General features: G+C 49.4%; 1 protein-coding gene across 1 annotated transcript in view; it reads right to left on the bottom strand.

The window, feature by feature from the left end:
* Positions 1 to 8,925: 8,925 nt before the first annotated feature.
* DENND2A (DENN domain containing 2A) overlaps positions 8,926 to 23,976 on the bottom strand; it is an 82,203-nt gene continuing 67,152 nt past the window's right edge. Inside the window, 6 exon segments of the mRNA XM_077781073.1 lie at positions 8,926 to 9,276; positions 10,294 to 10,380; positions 11,744 to 11,895; positions 12,040 to 12,323; positions 16,280 to 16,321; positions 17,912 to 18,089. Of these exon segments, the coding sequence (XP_077637199.1) occupies positions 9,245 to 9,276; positions 10,294 to 10,380; positions 11,744 to 11,895; positions 12,040 to 12,323; positions 16,280 to 16,321; positions 17,912 to 18,089 (775 nt within the window). The 3' untranslated portion in view covers positions 8,926 to 9,244.

Raw genomic sequence — 23,976 nt, 5'->3', positions numbered from 1 at the left:
TTTATAACCAATATATGATTCAAGACTCTGCATGTGCTATTCCCTCTTTCTAAAATGCTGTTTCCTGCTCTCTTCAACCTTCAGATCTCAGAGGAGTGCCACTTTCCTGGGGAAACGTTCTCTAGACTTCTAACCAAGTCCAACCCCCTGTGATCTGCTCTCACACTCCAGTCCCCCCTCCTCCATAACATCTCTCATGTTTGCTTGTGTATGATGATTTGAAGGTCCTTCTTACCCCTTCCCATAAGCTCTCGAGATCAGGGACCATATATATTTGTTTACTGTTGTAGCTCCAATGTCGATCACACTCGATACGTGCAGAGTGAATGAGTAAATGAACTAACATCAAGCAGGCCCAATGTCAAGGGCATGCATTCCTTCAAACTAGAATAGTGTTTGGCACATCATCGCAGTTCCATAAATACATGTCTAATGAGCAAACGAAAGGATGGGTGGGTGCTGGGGTGCAAAGATGAAAAGAAATAGCACTTGTCTTAGAGGAGCTTGGAACGGAAGAGGCGAGGCAGACCCCAAGGCAGAGCACTTTACTGGAGAATGTACGGATGTAGAGCCGTCTGTCAGGAGCAATCAATTAACTCAGAGAAGCAGCCTTTGAGTTGGGCTGATTAGGAGAGAGGGTAGGGGCAGGCAAGGTGCAACCGGAGTTGAGTTTTAAGGGAGCCGAGCCAGCGTGTGTGCCCTCGCTGCGGATTGCGGAAGCCGGGGCACGGAGCTGACGGACCGGATGGTGCGGGAGGGAAGCTGGGAGCAGCTCTGTGTTCCCTGATGGAGCATAAAGTCCTGGGCAGGANGGGTCCTGCCGGTAATGGGGAGCCCTGGAAGGTTTTGGGGCAGGTGCCTGGCAGGCTCGGTCAGATCACCTTCTAGCAGTGGAAGAAAGAGAGCTCTGAGTCCTGAGGCTGCCGGCCTTGACATTGTTTTCAACCCTCCTCGCTGGGACGTGTCCAAGTGCAGGCAAGGTTTCTACACACAGGTTGTTTTGAAAAACATATCAACCTTGTTAACGGAGTCAAGTAAACAGGTCCAGATCATTCACCTGAGACTTGGGCACCTGCCCTGTAGGCTCTCCACCCCAAGCCAGATCATGATACCGAATGTCTTTATTTTGGTTTCATACTTTTTTAAGTTTATGTGTTTATTTGAGAAAGAGAGAGATAGAGAATCCCAAGCAGGCTCCATGTTGACAGTGCAGAGCCCGATGTGAGGTTTGAACCCATGAACCTCAAGATCATGACCTGAGCCGAAACCAAGAGTCAAATGTTCAACTGACAGAGCCACCCAGGAGCCCCGATACTGGGTGTCTTTAAAATCCATGGGGACCTCCCTGACCTCTTCCACACCTTCATCGTCAGTGGACTTCTCCTTCCTTCTTTCTTTCCTCCCTGCCTCCCTCCTTCCCTTCCTTCTCTTCCTTCTTTCTTTGCCCAAGATGCCATCTCTAGAGTTTACAGGCCTCTCCAGGCCTCTCCAGCCGCCATACTCACTCTACCTCTGTCCGTTGTTTCTGCAGCCCAATCTCTGACCATAACCCACATCTCCTCTCCGACACTAGTAGCGACACACTGCATCATCTAGTAGCGCTTTCAGGGACAACCCATCTTGCGAGCCCAGGACCCCCAAGAAATGCAATTTGCTGTAAAATCTTTCTTGGTCACCAGATCCTCCCCTCAACCAATGACTTTAAGTAGAAAGCTGGCTGATCCCACTTGATCAGAATCGGCAGTGGAGATTCTGTTTCAACACTGCATTTGAAGAGTAAAAATGCATGTTGTGACCTCAGTGTCCATCGACAGAGAAGTGGATAAACAGAATGTGGTATGTGCGTGTGATGGAATGAATAGTATTCAGTCTTAAAATGGAATGAAATTCCAGGCTCCAACATGGATGAACCTTAAGAACAAAGGATAAGTTCGTTTTAAGAACTAAGTTAGATAGGACTAAGGATAATCATACTAAGGACAAATACTGCGTGATTCCACTGGCATGAGGTATCTAGACTAGTCATGTTCGTAGAGACAGAGATTAGAATACAGCTTGTCGGGAGTAAGGGAGACTAGGGAGAGCTGTTTAATGGCTCCAGAGTTTCACAGTCGGTTACGTTTCCGACTTCGGCTCAGGTCATGATCTCACAGTTTGTGAGTTTGAGCCCCATGTAGGGCTCTTTGCGGTCAGCATGGAACCTGCTTCATATCTTTTGCCCCCTTCTCTCTCTCTGCCCCTCCCCTGCTCCTTCTCTCTCGCTCTCTCTCAAATAACTAAATAAATAAACTTAAAAAAATGGGTGCAGAGTTTCATGATGGCTGCACAATGTGAATATACTTGAGACAGCTAAGTGAGCACTTCGACATGGTTAAGATGGTAAATTTTATGTTTATATATACTTCAACCCAATTTTTAAAAAAATTTTAAGATTTTATTTTTAAGGGGTGTCTGGGTGGCTCAGTTGGTTAAGACTCCAACTTTGGCTCAGGTTATGATCTCGCAGTTTGTGAGTGTGAGCCCCACATTGGGCTCTCTGCTGTCAGCTCAGAGCCTGCTTCAGATCCTCTGTCCCCCTCTCTCTACCCCTACCCTGCCTGCTCGCTCTCTCTTTCTTAAAAATAAATAAACATTTTTAAAAAAGATTTTAAAAAAAAAATTGTAAGTAATCTCTCCACTCGGGGCACCGAGGTCACTCAGTTGATTAAGCGTCTGATTTTGGTTCAGGTCATAATCTCAAGGTTCGTGAGTTTGAGGCCCGTGTTGGGCTCTGTGCTGACAGCTCAGAGCCAGGAGCCTGTTTTGGATTCTGTGTCTCCCTCTCTTTCTGCCCCTCTCCCTCTCACACTCTGTGTGTGTGTGTCTCTCTCTCTCAAAAATAAACAAACATAAATTTTAAAAAATGTTTTAACGTAATCTCTCCACCCAACATGGGGCTCGAACTTACAACCCTGAGATCAAGAGTCACATGCTCCACCGACTGAGCCAGCCAGGTGCCCCTAGAAAATGTTTTAATATGAATGGATTTAGGAGCATGCGGTATATAGATAGGGCACCTGTGGCTGAGTGTGGTTGAGTGTCTTTTCTCTGCAAAGCCCCGCATGAACCAGACTGTACCAGGGGCCCGCTGTGCTCTCAGGAAGGCCAATGTCCCTGGGAGAGAGAGCCGTGTGGCTGGCTACCAAATAGGGAGGTGTGGGAGCTATGAACAGCCGTAAGGACAAGCTGAGGCGCGTCCTGACTTTAAGACCAGCTCAGCTCGTAGCTGCCTGTGAGACACAGGGGCTAAAGCTCACTCTTTGTCCCCTCCCTCTGCACCCCCCAGCTGTCCTTGGCATCATCAGCTGAAGGCCCTGGGATCCCGCCCCGACCGGTCTAGGAGGCCACGCTTCCAGGGTGTGGCCACAGGTGCTCCAGGAATCTGTCAAGTCTGGGGTCAGAAGGGACCTCTTCTCCTATCTTACAGAGAGGAAATGACAAGCAGGAGGTGAGGACACATTCCCCAAGTTCCACAGCAAGGTGGAGGCAGAGCTGGGCCACAAGGCAGCAGCCCCCACCATCTCTGCTTCACCACACTTTCGATGTCGGAGCCTCTGTGGGAGACAAGACTCTGGAACAGTGGCTGGAATAAATTGTCCCTCCCCTAAGCGAGGCCAGGACATTCTCAGTTTGCCAGTGAGACATGAACTTGCTCTCTCTCTTTTATGTTTTTATTTTATTTTATATTAAATGTTTTTATTTATTTATTTACATTTTTAATGTTTATTCATTTTTGAGAGAGAGACAGAGTGTGAGTGGGGGAGGAGCAGAGAGAGAGAGGGAGACACAGAATCTGAAGCAGGCTCCAGGCTCCGAGCTGTCAGCCCGATGCTGGGCTCGAACTCACGAATGGCGAGCTCATGACCTGAGCTGAAGTCGGACGTTCAACCAACTGAGTCACCCAGCCGCCCCTTAGGTGTCCCAACATTAAAAAAAAATGTATCATTGTAACCATTTTTAAACTATATAGCTCAGTGGCATTAAGTACATTCATATTGTTATCCAGCCCAATATTTTGGTGTTTTGTTTTGAAAGCCCGATATCTTGATGTGGCTCGAAAGTGCTGGACGGTGAAGGTCCTGCCTGGTGGAGCGTGACCCTTACCCCACTGGCCCCCGAAGAAAGCAAACCCCCCATCTCAGGGTGCGTGGCAGCTTTTGGCTTCACTCTGCCTCCACAGCACCATCTCCTCACTCAGCAGGGGCCTGACTGGGCTCCAAGGGCCACCCGGCTGGCCAGAGCCAAGGACATGGGGCGAGCGGGGCCCACGCTGCCGGGCAGGGCCCTGACCTCCCTCACCCTGAGCCACCCTGGCGACCGACCCCGGGCGTGGATGCAGGCTGCTCTGCTACGTCTGGTCCTGTTCAGAGCTGTGCTGGGGCTGGGTGAGGCGAGGCAGCGGCAGCGAGGGCAGATGAGCGACCTATGTCCCGCGACCCAAGCTAACCTCCAGGCACTGGGGCTCAGGTAGCCGTCCGCCCCCTCCCCCTGGAGCCCCCAGGAATAAGCCCCTTCACACCTGTCAGAGGGGGAGGGGCGAGCAGGCCTGAATCTGGAGTTCTCTGCCAGAAAGGTCACTCAGTCCGCGCTCTGCCCCTAGGGGTAAGGGAATGAGCTCTGTTGTAGGAAGAACAACCTGTCATGAGGTTCGGGTGCAGGACTTCACCGTGTGCTCCTGGGATGACAGCTGGGGGGGGCGGGGGTTGTAGGCAGAGGAGAGGAAGACAGGCAGCGCAGCTGGCGGGGGTGTGCCCGGGGTGGATCGAAGGTGAGACTGTTTGCTTTCGGACACATTGCCAGGGAAGCTGGCACCAGGCCTCTGTGAATTGTAACTGAAAAGGAGTCAGAGGTGGGCAGTTGTGCCCCGCCCAGGATCTGGGTGAGGGTGAGGTGTGGCCACCGGGCGAGAGCCAGGGAGTGAAGTTAATTGGCCTTAACAGGTGCCAGCAGTTCACTGGCCCTTCTCACCTGCCCTTTGCTTATCTTACTAACCTTTGCTCAGGCCGGAATCTCCCCCTTTTTCTCTGCCTGTTTCTGCTTCTCCTGTCCGCTCCGGACTCACATCACGTCAACTTCCTGTGAAGTCTGACGCCCCCCCGCACACACCTACCTCACCCTCCTCTGAGCTCACTCCTACAGCAACCTCTCCTTGGGATTTTCGGGGGCCTCGCATGTACCGCCCTGGGTTTGCTTTCCAGCCTATGCGAGGTGAGAGAGTCATGGAACCTTTCTCAAAAAGCAGTAATTCACAAGTTTTGGCATCTCATATGAGTGTGGGTGGCCCCTTGCAAGCTTATACCCATTTCATTGATGTTTTTATTTTGCAGAGCATTTTAGGAGTTCTTAGGTAATGCTGAAATCAGGACATGCATGCAAAAGTCTTATTTCCAAAACTTGGCCCTAAGATTACTCTCTGTCAGCGAAACATGAAGGAGAATTTGCTTGTAAGGGAGGAGATCAGTCACCTGAGGAAGTGAGTCACCTAAGATAGAGTCCTGTAAATGTCTGAAGACATTTGGTGAACTCCTGGCCAATCAAGGGTTCTAGGGCTTAAGCCCCAGGTTAAGGTAGGTCCCAGGAATTTCATTTGCCTTTAACATTTGTATTCCAGGTGAATCTGATGCAGGGGGTACCGATCCGTCCTGAGTAACATGGGGTCCTCTCTGAGAGGCATGGCTGGAAGGTGATGGGGATAGCTAAGCAAGCTAGAACCTGTCTGAAGAAAGGAAGGGAACATTGAGGGTGGGGGGTGCCCGCACACATTGTGGGTGGGAATGAAAATCAGTGCAACCACCGTGGAAAGTAGTTCAGTAGTTCCTCCAAAAGTGGCTTTTAATATATAATCTCTACACCCAACGTGGGGCTCGAACTCACAACCCTGAGATCAAGAGTCACATGCTCTGCCAAGCGAACCAGCCAGGCTCCCCTGTCCAAATATAAATGTAGAAATTTCTGTATGACCCACAATCCTACTCCTAGGTGTATCTACTCAAAGAAGTTGAAAACAGGTATTTAAGTAAATACATGCACCCGCGTTTGTAGCAGTACTAGTCACAATAGCCAAGAGGTGGCAATAAACCCAGGGCCCATTGATGGAAGAAGGAATAAACAGAATGTTATTCTATCCGTACAATGAATACCATTCGGCCATAAAAAGGAATGAAGGTCTCATACGTGCTAGAGCATGGATGAACCTTGAAAACATTATACTAAGTGGAAGCAAACAGACACAGAAGGTCACATGATGTGATCCCATTGATATAAAATACCCAGAATAGATAAATCCATACAGAAAGCAAAAAGGTTCGTGGCTGCCAGGGCAGCGGGGAGGAGGGAATGGGAGTTACTGCTTGATGGGCACGCGATTTCCTTTCTGGGTGGTGACAGTGGTTTTGGTTGTTGCTGATGTTAGAAGTGTACCAAATGCCACTGAACTTTTCCGGGTGGCTCAGTTGGTTAAGCTTCTGACTTTGGCTCAGGTCATCGTCTCGTGGTTCCTGAGTTCAAGCCCTGCCCCGGGCTCTCTGCTCTTAGCACAGAGCTCACTTTGGATCTTCTGTCCCCCTTTCTGTCTGCCCCTCCCTTGCTCATTCTCTCTCTCTCTCTCTCAAGATAAATAAACTCTAAAAAAAATGATTAATTTTATGTTCTGTGAAATTTACCCCAATATAATAAAAAGGGAGGGAAAAGAAATGGGGTGGGTATGAAGCCGACTGTCAAGGATCAAGGAGGCAGAAGGATTATCCAGCAGTGCCCGGGGGAAATGGACGATGTGAACTGAAATGCAATAATGGAGTGCTTGTAATCACATACACATTCTTCATGGAAAATGGATGCCTTTTCTTGGCATTAGAGGACTTGGTTCTCGGACAGATGCTACGCGTGAGGCATGACACGTAGGCTGAGTGGCGGTGATCTGGTCTAACCCACCCAGGTCTTCCAGCTGCACTTGGTTTCCGAGCCCAAACAGTGTTATCCACCCACAGTCTGCCCTAAACTATGAGCTGGGATTACAACTCTACTTCGTTTCCTTTGCCTCGGACCCTCCTCAGCCTAATTTACCACTTTGCAACTTTTCATTTGATTTACTGTGAACAGAAGCCGAGGTGGGCGGGAGGGTTTTCCAGGGTCTGCTGATGTTCTCCTCTTGACCTGAGTGCTGGTCACAGACGTGGTCATTTGCAAAGGTTTGCTATGCTGTATACTCACAATTGGAGAACTTCTCTGTATGCATATTTTACGTCAAGCAAAAACGAAAATGAGGCAATGTACTGAGATACTTATACACAGATGCTTTTCTCCATGCTCTTTCGGATATTAAAAACTGGAAATACCCTGAGTGCAGAAAGGCAGAGGATTGGTAAAGTAACTTTTAGTACATCTATAAAATAGAGTGTTACACAATCATGAGAAATGTTGACAAAGATGTGTATTTATTCACTTGGAGGTGTTAAGTAAACAATATAATATGAAATAAGTTAGAAAAGAAGGTATATTCCAAAATATTAAAAGTGATCATCTCTGGGCAGAATATTGGTATTAATAAAATAAACTAATCTGAGGAGCTTGTTAGGTACAAATTCCTGAGCCCCCAAGACTCAAGAGACACCCATTCAGTCTCCCCCCTCAACCCCAACACACATCTCTACCCGGGTTAACTGTGATGTACAGACTGGTTCCTACCATTTTGGGGGGTCTTGGACCCCTTTGAGAATCTGATATAAACCATGGATCCTCTCTCCTGAAAAACAAATGGACACACCAAAGCTTGGATACAACTTGCAGGGGGGAGGGGGTCGTCCATGACTCTAGCTAAGAACCTCTAATGGAGAATGCCAGGTCAACTTCTTCATTTTCCTTCTTGTTCTTTTTTTCCCTTAGAAGGCCCCTTGCTCCCAGCTCCCTAAAGGTAAGCACTTCTGCCGAGTGGCACAGGTCCTTGGGCCATTACCAAGGTCAGACTCCTGGTGCCGTGTGGAGGGGATGCACCAGCGGGATATGGAGGGAGTGGCCGGCCATGGTGGTGGCCCTGAGGGCTGCTTGAGAACTTGCCTGTGCTGCCCACCGTTCTTTTCCTGTGTCCCCCCTGCAGCCCTGAGGGACCGGACTTGGGGTGCTGCCGCTTCCCCCACCTCCCTGCTTCTGGTCTAGAGGAAGTAAGCTGCCTTGCTGGTGCACAGAGGAAGCTCGCCCCCAAGGCCTGATGACCCCTCTCGTTAACATCAATGCCACAAGCCCCTCCATTGATCCATTTCACTCATGCCGATTTGGGTCCCTACAACAAGACGGGAACATTTCATACAATGAAAATGGGAATAGGTTCAAAGCTGTGGCTTATGTGTTTTACGGACCCCAAGAACATTTTCTTCACAGATCTAAGGAGCAGATTTCCTTCTTGTGTGTGCCTCTAAAAGTCACAGACTGCTTGCGCAGTGAGTGGTGCTATGGCTTCGAAGAGAAAAAAAGGCCACCCAGAGGCGTCAGGTCCATTTGGGACGAAAAGACTGGGTTTTACAACAAATGACCTTGGCCACCAGGTGGCATCACTGGCTGGAAGTACAGCTCGTCCCAGGAGGCCCATCAGCCCTGATGTGACATCATTCCACACCCAGGACGAGCCTTTCCGGGAGAGGAATGGTGTCCCCTCCCCCGCCTCTGAGCAGGAGTGTGGCAGGCACCGCCACGGCCCTCTTCCCCACACCTGCATATGTCCCCCACTCTGCCAGAGGAGCTTGGTCCTGCTCGGTCCCTGGTCGCCGCTCCTGACCTCCTCCTCCTCTCTTCTGGGCTTCAGAGCCCAGCTGCTGGGCAGGATGAACCCGGGAAATACAGCACAGGGCACACTGGACTTTTCTTAGCCCTGGCATAATAAAAAGAAAACCTGAACACTTTTCTTTCTTTTAATACCTAAGATTAAAAATATAAAAAAAATCCCAAACCCAACAACCCAAACAATCCATGTGAATGTCGGTGACACGCTTGGTCTCAGGTCCCCTTTGCAGTGCTGTCCTGGAGAAGCGGCACCTTGCAGCGCGGCTCTCGGGCCCGGGGTCCTGGGGTGGCCGTGTGGCGGCAGAAACCATCCTGGCCTTTGCCCAGCACGTGGGACAAGCAGGACCCAGGGTTTCAGAAAGGCCACTAGGACTGTTTTTTAAAAACCTTCTTGCATTTAGGAGGAGGTTACCCCTTGAGGAGGAGCCAAAGATTATTTCTTGTGGAGAAACTTCATTTTATTGCCTAAAAAAAAAAAAATAGAAAAGAAAATGAGAACATTTCACCAGGCAGACAACAGTGAAATCCTGCTCTTCTCTTCCCAGACGTGGTGTGGACAAGTGTGGCCTCCCAGCCACCTCTGGACCTCTCCTCGGGACACCTCCACGACGAAAAGGAATCTCCCCAAGAGGTGAGAGTTTTGAGAGAAAGAACGTCAGAGCCGGAGAGGAGGCTTTGCTCCTGAACTGGTGACACAGGAAGCACGGAATGTCACCTTGAGGAGCCAAGGACNGTTTTTTCTTTTAATTTTTATTTATTTTTTAAGTAATCTCTACACCCAACATGGGGCTCAAACTCATAACCCTGAGCTCAAGAGTTGCGTGCTCCACTGACTGAGCCAGCCAGGTGCCCCAAGGTCCTTGTAATTCTTACATTTGCACTTCTCAGGGCCATTTGGAGGTCTTTTGTGCCAGACACCCTTCTCTGGTTCCCTTCATGCTTCCTAAATTCAATTCCCCAGAAGATTTGAGAGTGTGGGAGTAAGAAAGGGGAAAAAAGGGGGCTACCTGGGTGGCTCAATCAGTTAAGCTTCCAACTCTTGATTTCATCTTAGGTCATGATCTCTTGGTTTGGGGGTTCGAGCCCCACACTGGGCTCTGTGCTGACAGTGTGGAGCCTGCTTGGGATTCTCTCTCCCTCCCCCTGTGCTCCTCTCCTACACACAAGCCCGCTCTCTCTCGCTCACTCTCTCTGACTATATACATTAAAAAAAAAAAGAAAAAAAAAAAGAGTGTGGGAGATAACAGTGAAGGGAGATGGCAAGGCAGCCCCGAGGGGAAGGGGGGTGACGGGGGCAGTAAAGCAGGGAGGGTCCTTGGCTTCCTCTGTTTATACTTTGGCGCCAGATTAGAACAGGAAGTTACAAAGCTGATGCTGAAGCACAGCTCAGCATTATTTAGGACCCGCCCTGGGGGAGGGAACTGGCCAAGACTCCAAGGACCAGAGCCCCGTGATGGGGACACGGGGACAGGTGGGCCTTACCGAGTCCCTTCAGGAACTTATTGACACCGCTGTGTTCTCCACTGGGGAGTGTTTCCAGGTACTCCTGGGCTCGGACCTCGAACAGACCTGATGGCAAGAGAAATCCCAGCCGTTTTAGTCCCTTCTCTTTCCCTCTCTTCTAAGCACACACGTTTCCTTACGGCCGTAAAAAGAAAAACCTTGCTTCTGAGCTGAGCAGCTCCTATAAATATGCTCGGAGTCCTAAGGTTTATGGGTTTTTATTGCCCTTATAATTGCCCAACCTTGCGCAGTAACTGTCTTTGGAAGGCTAGAAAGCTAGCTCAGACATGAAATCCTACTTTTACTCAACAAACACCTTCCAAGTGTCTATGCTGTGCCAGGCACATGGTTTCAGAGATGAACGAGCCGGCCCTGGCGCTCAGGCTCCCGCAGCCTCCCATGTGAGGTACGCTGGCCAAGTGGTTTGTCTTCCTGGGAATCCATCAGCCAACTATCAGCTCAGCAGGGCCAGAAATGGCGCCTCGTAGGTGTGTGTGGCCAGGGCGTGAGTCTCAGCCACTCCGTCTTCCTTTCTCACTGGTCTTCCCTGGAGAGGCTGCCTTCCATGCTCTTTTAAGCTTTTGTGTCTCTTACCTTTCTAGCAAATAGTGATCCGTAAACAGTATAAACAGATACACTCATGAGCAGAGCTTCTCTTTAAAGGGATCCTATCATGGAGAGCGTGACTCATACTTTAATCAATTTCCTTTGTCTCTTCAGTTCCCACTCAGCAGAATACCTGAAGGGCGGCCAGCCTCCATCATCACTTTGCAAAGAGCTCCAGGAATGTGGGGCTTTGGCTCCTTAGCCTCGTCTCTGCCATCACAGCACCAGGGGACAGCAAGGCCCGGGCTGAAGCTCTCCGGGGACCTCCCTGCTCTCTGTACTCACTGCACCTCAGTGGTAAGCGTCTCCCCCCACCACCCCCAGCCTCATCCCATCAGTGACAGTCTTTAGCCACATTTCTAGCTTTTCCATTCCCAAAGGGGCTTAAGATGATGAAAGACAGAGAGGGGGGGGGGGATCTGATCCTCCTTCACATATTTTGCCTCCTCCAGCCCGGAAGTATGATGGAACCCTGCCAGGGGGACAGGAAAAGGGAGGAGAGAGAGTGCAGGAGGGGAGTGGGTGGCCTCCGTGGCGAGATGACCCCCACGCTGGGAGAGTCACCGCTGTCCTCCCTCCCGTGCCGCCGGACTGGCTGAGCGTCAGGACCCCCACCCCCCCGCACAAAGTGGAGGGCTCGGCCTCCCCCCGACCCTCAAGTCCCAGCTGGCTCTGGCCATACCCAGGGAGGTGGAGGAAGGGAGGGCAGAAGGGGGGAGGTGCGGCCTGAGGAGACGAGAGGCCAGAGAGAGACAGCAGAGCATGTTCTCAAGGGGTTCGTCAAGTTGGAAAGATGGAACAGAAGGAGGACGTGCCACCAGACCCTGGCACGTGGTTCTGGGACAGGCTGGGATCGGGCGCAGCGACGGCCGAGGAGACCACGGCGCGGGGGCAGCTGGCCCCGCCCCGCGGCGGCAGGAAGGGGCGTCTCCAGAGGAGGTGGGCGTGGCTCCCGCCGGAAGCGGGCTCGGCGACCTCCCTCCCTGCTCCGCGTGTGCCTGTGTGNCTGCCTCAGGGCCCCGGAGACAGAGGAGACCCAGCGTGATGAAGTCATTTCGTTTCCCCTTGTGATCAGGTATTTTAGGGCCCAGACAGAGGAGGCAGGAGAAACCGCATCACTGTTCAGTGTTAGAATGAGATCCAGATAAAGGGGTTACACACCCACTTTCTCTCCAGGAATGCCCCTCCGGCCGGCTGCGTGGAAGGGACGGCCACTCGCCCTTTTGCTCACTGGCGGTAATGGCGGAAGAGCGAGGTGCAGTCTGGGAGGTGGCTGGGCACTTACCGCGCTTGTAGTCCGAGGGCCCGTCGTCCTGGTCACTGGCCAGGTCATTCCTCTGCTCCAGAATGTGCTCGAGGGCTACCTGCAGCTTCCTGGGGAGAATGGAGTCCTCGTCATCCATCTATAAAGCAGAAAAAGCAGGTGGGCCATTGCCCCAGGGCTTCTGGGGCCCGAGAGCTGTGTCCTGACCAGCAGGTCACGCTGGATACACTGCAGGGCTGTCCTGGCACAGTTTTTGGGTTAGCAGAAGAAATAGGACTTAGAGACAGAGATCTGAGGTTTGAATCTCCATTCTACTTTTTTCAAGCGATGTGAAAATGGGCTAGCAGTCAATATTTACCCCACTGTGAAGATGAAATGCAATATAGAAGACATCCATGAAAGAATCTGACAAAGATGTAAATAAACGAAAAGATACTGTATTTATGGATTAGAAAAATCAATGTTATTAAAATGTCCATATTACCCAAAGCCATCTACAGACTCAGTGCAATCCCTATCAAAATTACAACGGCACTTTTTATAGAAGGAGAAAAAGCAATCCTAAAATTCACATGAAACCACAAAAGACACCGAATAGCCAAAGCAATCCTGAGAAAGAACAAAGCTGGAGGCACCACAATTCCTGATTTCAAACTTGATTACAAAGCTATGCGTATCAAAACAGTATGGTGCTGACATAAAAAGAGATGCATAAACCAATGGAACAGATACAAGAGCCCAGAAATAAACCAAGCTTTTCTGCTCAACTCATATTTGGCAAGAGAGCTAAGAATTCAATGGGGAGGGGCACCTGGGTGGCTCAGTCGGTTAAGGGTCTGACTGGCTCGGCATGATCTCACAATTTGTGGGTTTGAGCCCTGCACTGGGCTGTGGCACTGACAGTGTGGAGCCTGCTTGGGATTCTTTCTCCTTCCCTCTTTCTCTGCCCCTCCCCCACTCACACTTTCTCTCTCTCAAAAATAAATAAAAAAACTTTTAAAAAAAGAATTCAATGGGGGAAATGATGGTCTCTTCAATAAATGGTGCCAGGAAACTTACTTGCAGAGGCATAAAACTGGGCCCCTATCTTATACCACTCACAAAAATTGACATGAAATGGATTCAAGATTTAAAGATAAGACCTGAAGCTATAAAACTATTGGAAATAAACGGAAAAAGCTCCTTGACATTGGTCTTGGCAATGATTTTTTGGATATGACCCCAAAAAGCATGAGTGATGAAAGCAAAAATGAACAAGGACCGCATTGCACTAAAGAGCTTCTGCGCAGGCGAAGAAATGATGAGCAGTCGTGGTACCCTTGTGCACTGTTGGTGTCAATTAGTGTGGCTGCTGTGGAAAATAGAACGGAGGCTCCTCAAAAAATTAACACTAGAACTACCCTACGATCCAGTAGTCCCACTTCTGGGTATACATCTGAAGGAAATGAAATCGGGATCTCGAAAAGAGATCTGTACCCCTATGGTCACTGCAGCACTATTCACAAAGGCCAAGACAGGGAAACAACCTAAGTGTTCATTCATGGATGAGTGAATAAAGAAAATAATAGATAATAAAGAATACACACACACACACCTAACATCCATACAATATATATAAATATATATATATATATACACACACACACATATATATACACATACACACAATGGAATGTCTATACACACATATATACATATAAAGTATCTATACATATACATATAGTGGAATAGGAGTCCGTTATAAAAAAGCAGGAAATCCTGCCTTTGTGACAACATGGACTGATCTTGAGGGCATTATGCTTAGTGAAAGGAGTCAGACAGAGAAAGACAAATCCTGTGTGTTCTCACTACATGAAATCTCAAAAGGCTGAACTCATTGAAGTCCAGTAGAATGGTGGTTGCCAGGAGCTAGGGGGAGGGGAAAAGGGGTAAATGTGGTCAAAGGGGATAATCTTCAGGTTGTAAGATACATTCTGGGGAACCTAATGCATAACATGGTAGCTACAGTTAACAACAATACTCCACTGTGTACTTGAGAGCTGTTAAAACAGTAGGTCTTAAATGTCATCACATGGGGCGCCTGGGTGGCTCAGTCAGTTAAGCATCTTCGGCTCAGGTCATGATCCCATGGTTAGTGGGTTTGAGCCCCGCACTGGGCTCTGTGCTGACAGCTAGCTTAGAGTGTGGAGCCTGTTTCAGATTCTGTGTCTCCCTCTCTCTCTGCCCCTCCCCTGCTCATGCTGTCTCTCTCTCTCAGTAATGAATAAAACATTAAAAAAAAAATTAAATGTCATCACACACACACAAAGGGGAATTGTATGAGGGGATAGAAGTGTTAACTAATCTCATTGTGGTAATCATTTCATAGTCTGTGCATGTATCAAATCATCATTGTAAACTTGTATATGTCAGTAATATCTCAATAAAGCTGGGGGGAAATTTAAGTACAACACAATTCCTTTGTACAAGTGCTTGGCACCTAGTGGATACTCAACAAATGTTCCCCACTGCCCCCACCCTGCGGGAGGGCCAGTGCTAATCAGGGAGCTGTGGTCAGGGCAGTGGACCAGTGTGATCTGAAGTTGGCTTTGTGATCTGACCTCAGAGCAGGAGGGCCTTGGGAAGGGCAAGTAGACAAAAGTAATGATTTAAAAAAACCCAACAAACCACATTAACATGACAGAACTTTGCAGCAGTAAGACCAAGTCCAGGTTTAAAAGCTATCACACAGAAGGCCTGGAAAACCTTACTGCAGTGATTCTTTGCAAGCTCTGATAGGAGTTAGCTCTCTTAGGCAAGTGGTAACAAGAAAATAAATGTGTATTGTTTTCTCTGATAACGAGAGTAGTTTATGATCATTACAGAAAATAAATGAAAGTATGAAAACAATTTAAGGTCACTCACACTCTGCCTCCTTTCAGTCTCCTACCCCAAATGGCCAGCATCCATGTTTTGGTGAGTTTTCCCTTCCATCTTTTTTAGAGGCATGCGCGTGCGTGCGCGCGCGCGCACACACACACACACACACACTTGGCCTTTGAACAACACAGATTTGAGCTCTGCAGGTCCATTCATAGGCAACTTCTTTTTTAATAAATCCAGTACAGTCCAATAAATGTATTTTCTCTTCCTTATGATTTTCTTGATAACACTTTCTCTTCTTTAGCTTACTTTATGCCAAATATCTGATATATAAGACACATGACAAAGAAAATATGTATGAATCAACTGTTTATGCTACCAGTAACTCTTTTGGCCATCAGTAGGCTATCAGTAAAGAAGCCTTTGGGGAGTCAAAAGTTATTATACACAGGTATTAACTACTCAGGGGCGCCTCTAACCCCAGTGTTGTTTAAGGGTCAACTGTGGTTTTTTTTCTCTTTCTCTCTCTCTTTTTTAAAGATATTCTTTTTTTAAGTTTATTTTATTTATTTTGAGACAGACAGAGTGTGAGCAGGAGAGGGGCAGAGAGAAAAGGAGAGAGAGAGTCCCAAGCAGGCTCTCTGCTGTCAACATGGAGCCTGATGCAGGGCTTGATCCCACAAACCATGACATTATGACCTGAGCTAAAACCAAGAGTCAGATGCTCAAATGACTGAGCCACTGGTGCCCCTGGATGCTCCTATTTTTATTTTTTATTTAAGTTTATTTATTTTGAGATAGAGAGCATGAGTGGGGGAGGGGCAGGGAGAGAGGAAGAGAAAGCAGGTTCTGCACTGTCGGCAGAGCCCGATGTGGGGCTCCAACTCATCAACTTTGAGATCATGACCTGAGCCAAAATCAAGAGTCAGATGCTTAACCAACTGAGTCACTCAGGCGCCCCATCTATAGTTATAACCTATACAAAGCTTCTAATTGTTAGAAAATAATTTTATAACACAACACATGGGAATCAATCCTTCGCCAAAGCATTCCTCTTTGGCCCCTGCCTTCTGTTCTGTTCTCAGTGCAGCCCTGGCCCAGGATCACTCAAGCCTGCCGGTCTGTTTCGCAATCCCAGGCCCACCAAGGAGACTTCCAGACCTGGGAAGCTGTGTCCCAAACAACAAAGAGGTGAAAGCAGAGCAGCAGGTTGAAGCCGACATTTGTACTCACCTGTCTGAGGAAACGATTGTTGACCAGGTCGACCACAAGGACCTGCAAGGTGAAGAAAAGAGACGATTCCTGTTACCAGGGCTTCCGGGATGTAGTGATAGACACTTAGCCTTCCTCCGTCTTGGCATCTAGACAGGAGGCTGGGGTGGGGGATAGAGTGGCCCATTTGTGGTTTCCTGACGTTGCCACTGGAGCCACAAATGATGTAGAGGGGAGGTAGGGGGAGGGGAAGGGCTTTACAGAATCGCATGCTTTCCACACCGAAACCACAGCCGGGACATGTGTATGCCACAGACTGGACTCCCTGCCCCGTTCTCACACTGGCTAGGGCAGAGCCTCAGGGACAGATTTTTAGCATGCTGGTTGCTGGGGTGGGCAAAAGGAACTACAGCCCCCCCCCTCAGGCCCCCCTTGTTTCCATTCCATTCAATGCTGCTACCCCCCACTCCCAGGGCTCTCTCTCCTCTCGGCTACCCATGTGGTCTTGTCCTTTCTCTTAACGGGATAGGAGGAGAGAAGCCCAGGGGAGTGTATCCAACTGGGCTTTCGTTAGTCAAAGCTTTTAGGGTGAGCACCTTCCCCTTGCCTCCTTGCAGAGGGACTGAGATCCGGGGCCAGGTGTTGTGTGAGGCAGGTGAGGCCCTAGGGGAGGTCAGGAAAATGCTGGGCTCTGCTTCCGTGACCCTGTGAGTGAGGCCCTCACTCAGGCCTCAGCGTGGGCCACACTGGCTATGATGGGGGAACATGGGCCTGTATGGCTGCCATGTTGTCACCAACAGCTGGAAACACAGGCTCTAACACATCCCAGAGACCGAGCCCAGGAGCTGAGGGAGAGCTCCGCTTCCCACTTCTGGGGTTGAACTGAGCCATTGCAGGGATCACACGATACCCGGACAAACTCCTTGCCGTTCAGAAACCTTAAGTGTGCTGGTGAATGCTTAATGGGGCGTCAGGCCTACCTGGGCAATGAGGAGAGCCACATGTGGGCCCCGGGACGAATTTCAGGGACAGGCGTCCCCCCGGGGGTCTGGAAGTGAGTGGCATCAGTGAGGCCCCTCCGGTTCGCTCTCTGAGTGCTGGGCACTCCCAGGACACAGGATGGAGATTATTTAGAGGAAGGGACTGAGGCTAAATACCCATGGAAATGCCAGGTAGGACTTTCCCTACTTGGGGGCAAACCTGGAAACCCAGAACTGGATGATTAAACACATTTCGGTTGCTGTCTCTTTAACTGATATGAAAAAGGACCTGTTTGCACAATCTGTCAGCTTTGTTATTAGTCCGAATATAAATTCCAGGTACTGTTAGCTCTTGTGGGCTCCCCGCCCACCTCCCAGCGTTGGGGAGTGCGAGAGAGGAGAGGGTAGATGGCCCCTTCTGGGTGAGGCTACTTCTGGATGAAGCGTTTTAACACCTGGTTAAGTTGGAGATGTCTGCCCTTCTCAGGCCAGTAGGTCCATTTAGGGGAGAAAACTGAATTTGTGGTCACCAAGGGTCCACTGAGGGGGCCGGGGGGGGGACATGCCTAGCAGACAGAGCCACGGGGTCCCCTGTTACCTGTGTGCCTGCAGCGCCTCAGCCCACACCCCCCCTGCCCCCTCAGGGAGGGAACGGGACACCCCCAGAGCTTACCTCTTCCAGCGGCAGCTCCCTGAGCAGAGGCAGCGAGCTGGTGAGCAGCCCGATGAGGAAGGGGGTTGGTGAGCACACGATGTCGATCATGGTGGGGGGCAGCACGGGGATGTAGGTGTGCTGCCAGGTGAACGGGTAGATGGCGGCCACCATCGCGTGGCCGCACTTGGACAGTGTGCTGCAGGGGAGGGGAGGGAAGGGGAGAAGGCGCAGATTCAGGGGAAGCTCCCGACAGGGCCTGCCCGGGCTCAGAGCGGGGGCAGCCTCTGTGCAGGAGGCTGGAGACAAACGTGGGCATTCCTCCCGGAAGGCGTGTTGGTCAGAAAAGGCGTCACGCGCGTAACCAGGAACATCATGTAACACGGTCCTAACACAGAGTATATCAGGCACGTGGAGCCCGTGTGGCATGGACACACAGCCAGAAGGATGGACTGAAGGCCTCAGCTTAACTTCTGCTAGTGTGCCTTCACATGTGAGCTACATTCTTTTTTATTTTATTAAAAAAAAATTTTTATGTTTATTTTTGAGAGAGAGAGTGCAAGTGGGGGAGGAGCAGATAGAGAGGGAGACACAGAATCCGAAGCAGACTCCAGGTTCCGAGATGTCAGCACAGAGCCTGATGCGGGGCTCAAACCCACGAGCCCTGAGATCATGACCTGAGATGAAGTTGAATGCTAAACCGACTAAGCCACCCAGGTGCCGCCACGAGCTACATTTTTGTAATATCTTGACCAAATCATTCACTTTCACCCCACTTCCCTGTATCCCTCTACATCAACGAAAGCCTCTTTTTTCATGGATGCTCATGGATTCTCTTATTGAAGATGCTTTTATATTTGAACATGAGCTTCTTTGTTGCCTTCCGCACATTCACTCAGCCAAGCGCAAATACCTAGGTGCAATCAGGGCAAACAGGGGGGCTCCTCTGGCATTTACATGGTGACAGTCAACTCTAAGCCTCTCCTGTGTCAACATGAAACTTGTGTGCAGTTAGTTACCGTTTACTCAAAATTCAAAACTTAACAAAAAATCACAACATCGGGATTCTCTCTTGAAGAATAATGATCATGGTGTAGCCTTTACCCGCAAGCCCTGAGCCCCACTGATCACTGTCCCCAGTGCTCTGTGAGGAGCCTGAGCTCATGCCCCGTCTGTTGGGTGAATGGGTGGATTGCCCTGGGCTGTCATCTGGAATATCAGCCCCACTGTGCCACAGAGATGCCAGGCAGCCTCCCAGGGTGGGCAAGAGCTCACTCTCTCTTCTTCCCTGCAGGTTCTTGTTGCTGGTGAGCCTGCTGGGGCCAGACCTCTCTGTTCACATTCTAGTATGCTGTTTCTAAAATGCCATGGGATTCGAAATGTCAGAAGCTTGTTAGAAACATGTGTAATATAAGAATAAAATCAGAGCGAGGGCCCACGGGTTCTCCCTTGAGTACACAGCATCCTTCTCAGGGCACAAGCCTTGTAACCAGCATTTGATTTGTTCGGCCACCTTTTTAACGTTTGCCCCAGTTTTCAGCTGTGTTCTGTTTAGGTACAGTTGCAAGGAAGTGGAGTTCTGGGTAGATGAATGCTCCCTTTCTGGTTTCCCAGTGATGTCAGGCACCTACAAAGGCATGCATACTTTGGAGATACTGTGGGTTCTGTCCCACACCCCCACACTCAAGCACATATCTTTGGGCTAGAGGGTCAAATGTTTTTTTTTTTTTCCCCACTGCATATAAAAATTATGTTTATACTATACCGTATGCGAGCGTGCAGTAGCATTATGTCTAAAAAAACAATGTACATACTTTAAAAAACAGTCTGTTGCTAAACAATCTAACCATCCTTTGAGCTTCTAGTGAGTCACGATGACCAATCGTAGATGAGCATAACAAATATGATAATGTAAATTACTATGAGATGTTGCCAAAATGTGACACAGAGACACAAAGGGAGCACATGCTGGTGGAAAAATGGTGCCGATAAACTTGCTTGACGCAGGTTGCCACAAACCTTCAACTTGTAAAAACACACAGTGTCTGCAAAGTGCAGCAGAATGAGGTATGCCTGCAGTGTCACTGTCATAAAACTTCCCGAAGCCCATTTTAGTGGAATCGCTTAGCTCTGGCTAGCAAGTGAAATACCCACACAGAAAAAGACAAATACTGGATGATTCCACTTACATGAGGGACTCAGAACAGGCAAATCCATAGGGACAGAGTGGCACAGAGGTTACCAGGCTCTGGGGGAGGAGAATGGGGAGTTGTTGCCTCGCAGGGACAGCTTTTCAGTTCGAGATGATGAAAAAGTTCTGGAAATGGGCAGTGCTGAGGATTACAAACACTGTGAATATACTTAATGCCACTGAACTGTGTACTCGAAAATGATTAACATAATAAACCTATGTATAGTTTCCCACAATAAAAAAATAGCAAAAAAAATCACTTACATTCTAAGGGAGTTCCTATGAATCTGGCACACCCTGAACATCCTTAAAATACATACCAGCCCTCTTCTCCATTCCACCTGTGGCGGGGGGAAGGGGCCCGAACTGAACAGAAGTAACGTTGAATCTTGTTCACTTATCAGCATAAGCCCCTTGACCTTCCTGTTCCCTGTCTTCGCAAACCACCACTCTCTGAATACTCAGTGGGGTCATGAAATGCCTCTTAGCACAGCACCCACGTGTTGCCCTGATATTTGGTTCTAATTATCTTCTTCCAATTATCCAAAATGAGAAAGATGCTACCCCAAGATTTCGTTCTTATCACTATAATACGTTCTTTATAAGACTGAGGTATACAAAGTATGTAATACCTTCTTGAGTAACAGCGACCCAGAATAAAGTCAGGACTTATACCACGGAGAGCAACAGCAATCATTCAGCCAGTGGCTTGGGGTGACTTCTGTCTTCCGAAAAATCTTCTCTCAAAACAGAGAAGCATTTTTCCTAAAGTATCACTTTCTCTGAGATAGTCAGGAATGTTAATACTTCCAGTGAGTTGCACACCATTTGCATTTAATTTTCTTGATAATGAATGTGTTGAATTTACTCTGTTCTAAAATTTTTTAGTTTTAGGACTAACCTGCGTCCGTGTGTGACCAGTCTACAAAGGTGATTTGCTCACATACTATAGTTGTGAGGACACAGCTGAGAAAATAAGAAGGACGTTAAAACATTAAAGAAGATAGTGGGGTCAGAGCAGGTTTCTTGAGACTATACTTTGCAGCCCATCATTGGGTCCTGAAATAATTTTAATGGGTTGTGATCAGCATTAAAAACAACAAAAAAGGGGCTGGTGGCTCAGTCAGTGGGTCATCCAACTTTGGTTCAGGTCATGATCTCATGGCTTGTAAGTTCAAGCCCCTCGTCGGGCTCAGTGCTGACAGCTCAGTGCCTGGAGCCTGCTTCAGATTCTGTGTCTCCCTCTCTCTCCTCCTCTCCCTGCTCACGCTCTGTCTCTCTCTCAAAAATGATAAACATTAAAACACACACACACACACACACACACACACACACACCCCACAACAGAAAGAATAGGCACAAAGAGCATGTGCTGCGTTTTGTTTTAGTTGTAACTCTGTGTGTACGTATGCGGTGTACGTGTTGGGTCTGAACGTGAAAAGCATTTCGCATCATGGTCTGTGATAAAAAGGCTCTGAAGCCAATGGTTTGAACCGAAGAGCTGGACTTGACAGAAAGGTAGACAGTGATGGTTCAACCGGAATTCTGGTGTGTTCCTTTTTTTACTGGGAGTTTGGCTTTCACTCCCAAGTAACTAGAGGGATCTTGAAAGAGATGGTAAGAAAGAATTCCCTGAAGGAAGCCTCGTGTAAGAAATCTGTCTCTTTTTACAGTACATTTGTTGTGAGCTCCTACACAGGACTTGGAGAGAGTGGCGGGTCCCTGCGGAGTCCCCCTCAGCAGTCTCTGAGGCTCTCACTTTCCATTTGCTAACGGAAAACAAAAAATGCGGGTGCTCACGCTGAAGAGGTGCTTTCACACTTCAGAGTGGTGCTGTAAGCACTTCTGACCCCAGAGAAGTTATAAAACCACAGAATTTTAAACCCGGAACCACCTTAAGGATAGAGTTCATCTTCTTTTGAAAAATTCTTTTTATTTTAGTAAGCTTTATGCCCAGAGTGAGGCTTGAACTCACAACCCTGAGGTCAAGAGTCACTTGCTCCGCTGACTGAGCCACCCAGGTGTCCCTTCTTTTGAATTTTATAGCTAAAGAAACCTAGGCTGAGGTTGACCCCTGAATTCAGGGTGGGGAGTGAAGCACCCTGGGGCCTGGGGGCTGGAAGAAGTGAAGAGATACAGAGAGAGGAATTGGAGGCTTGGAGAGGCACAGAGAGAAGCCTTTTGTGGTTTTCTCAATCACTGCAATAGAAAAATAAATCAGTTTAGCTTCTTTTCCCCCCAACTCAAAGAAAAGGTCCTCTGCCCTTTTGCTTTCTTGGGGCCTCATGGCTGAAATGAGAAAGCGTGATGGGTGGCTCGCTTCTCCCTGCTGCTAGAGCACCGTGGGGCTCCTAGGGGATCTCCAAGCGGGAGGAGGCCCCCAGAGGTCAGGCAGGCTCCGTTTGGCTGCAGAGAGGGTGCACCGGCTGTACGAGCAGGGCAGTGGAACAGGTCGGGGAACATGATAAGCGATGCCAGGGCTAGCCTCGTACCTTGGAGGAGGGATACGTGTTACAGAGAAAGAGCCGATTCACGCGTGCAGCTGGGATGCACGGAGATGAAGGTGGACAGAATTCAGCTCTGAAGGGGACCCCCGATGACAACTCAGCCAGGTGCCCTGCTGGCCACGCAGGCAGGCCCTGCCACGGCTGTTTCTCGAAAAAGCGGGTTCTGTTTGTTCTCAAGCCCTCTGATGGGCTGCTGCAGCTGGAGCCGCCTGCTTCTGCACCTGGTCATCGTCAGCACCCCTGGCGGGTGCAGGGAGCGCAGGGTGCTCGCCATCACAGGTGGGCAGGGCTGAGGGGCGGCTCATTCCTCTTGCTCACTAGCCCACATCAATATGCTAAAAAAAAAAAGCACCCCCAAACCAAAAAAACCCCACCTCTCCCTCTTGAAACACTAGAAGGAAAGGTCGAATTCTGCAAATAGTACGGTGACAACTCTTCCCCCAAAATAAATGGTAGAGGAAGAAAGAAGGGATTATTTTAGGTGTAGCCTGTGTTTTCCTCAGTCTCTGCTGCAAGTGCTAATGACGCTTTATTCCCAGACTCCTGAAGGTGAGAGGAGTCTCCATGGGGGGTGAGGGGTTTTTGGAAATAGGGGAAGAACAGGCTTTTGGTTTTTGGATTACTTTTCAAGCAAGCTGCTCACACGCCTCCCTGCGCGTCCACTGGGCTGGTCGGAGGAGAGGCGGGGAGTTTGGAGGAGAGCCCTGGCAGCTGGCTTGTGTCACCGCGGGGGTGGAGGGGGGATCACCGGCCTGCAGCTGTGATCGGTTTGTACAAAAGCAGGGGAGGGAGAGGATGCCCCCGTGCGAGGCTGGCTGGGCCACCGGGTTTAAAGCTGGGCATGGGGGAGAAGGGCCAGGTCCGGGAAAGCTTTACTACTTGGCAGTGCTTCGTGAGTGTGGAAGCGTGGGCCCAGAGCCACGGGGATGCGCCCGTGCACGCTCCGGTTCTCCTGGACGGGGCACTTGGGTTGTGGGCGGACCCAAGTCCCTGTGCCACGAGGGGCAGCTACTATGCTCGGCGACCTTTCAACTCATCTGGAAACCAGAAGGGACAGAGCTCAGAGCCTCCTGTATGTAGAACGCTGCCAGAAAAGTCAGCAATGCATTTCCTGAGTTAGACAGACTCCCTAGGAATGTGGAGAATGATCCCTCAGCATCCGTTAGTACCCCGAGCAGGGCACCTCTCCTGCCGCATCATCCCAGGCACCGGGGTGAAAGGTGAACTTCAGTCTGTTCTGGTGCCTGCGGGGACCTGTTGGGGGGTGGACGGCGCCGTGCACTGGCTGCCGTGTGCTGCTATGACCTTACCTGCAAACCTGGAAGGGACGTGTAGCCAAGTTAAAAAAAAAAAAAAAAAGAAAAAGAAAAAGAAAAAACCCAAGAAAA

Source organism: Crocuta crocuta, unplaced genomic scaffold (genome assembly GCF_008692635.1).
Source record: "Crocuta crocuta isolate KB4526 unplaced genomic scaffold, BGI_CrCroc_1.0 scaffold228, whole genome shotgun sequence".
Taxonomy (NCBI): Eukaryota; Metazoa; Chordata; class Mammalia; order Carnivora; family Hyaenidae; genus Crocuta; species Crocuta crocuta.
The sequence above is the reverse complement of the archived record's forward strand: the minus strand, read 5'-3'. Positions and strand labels throughout refer to the sequence as shown.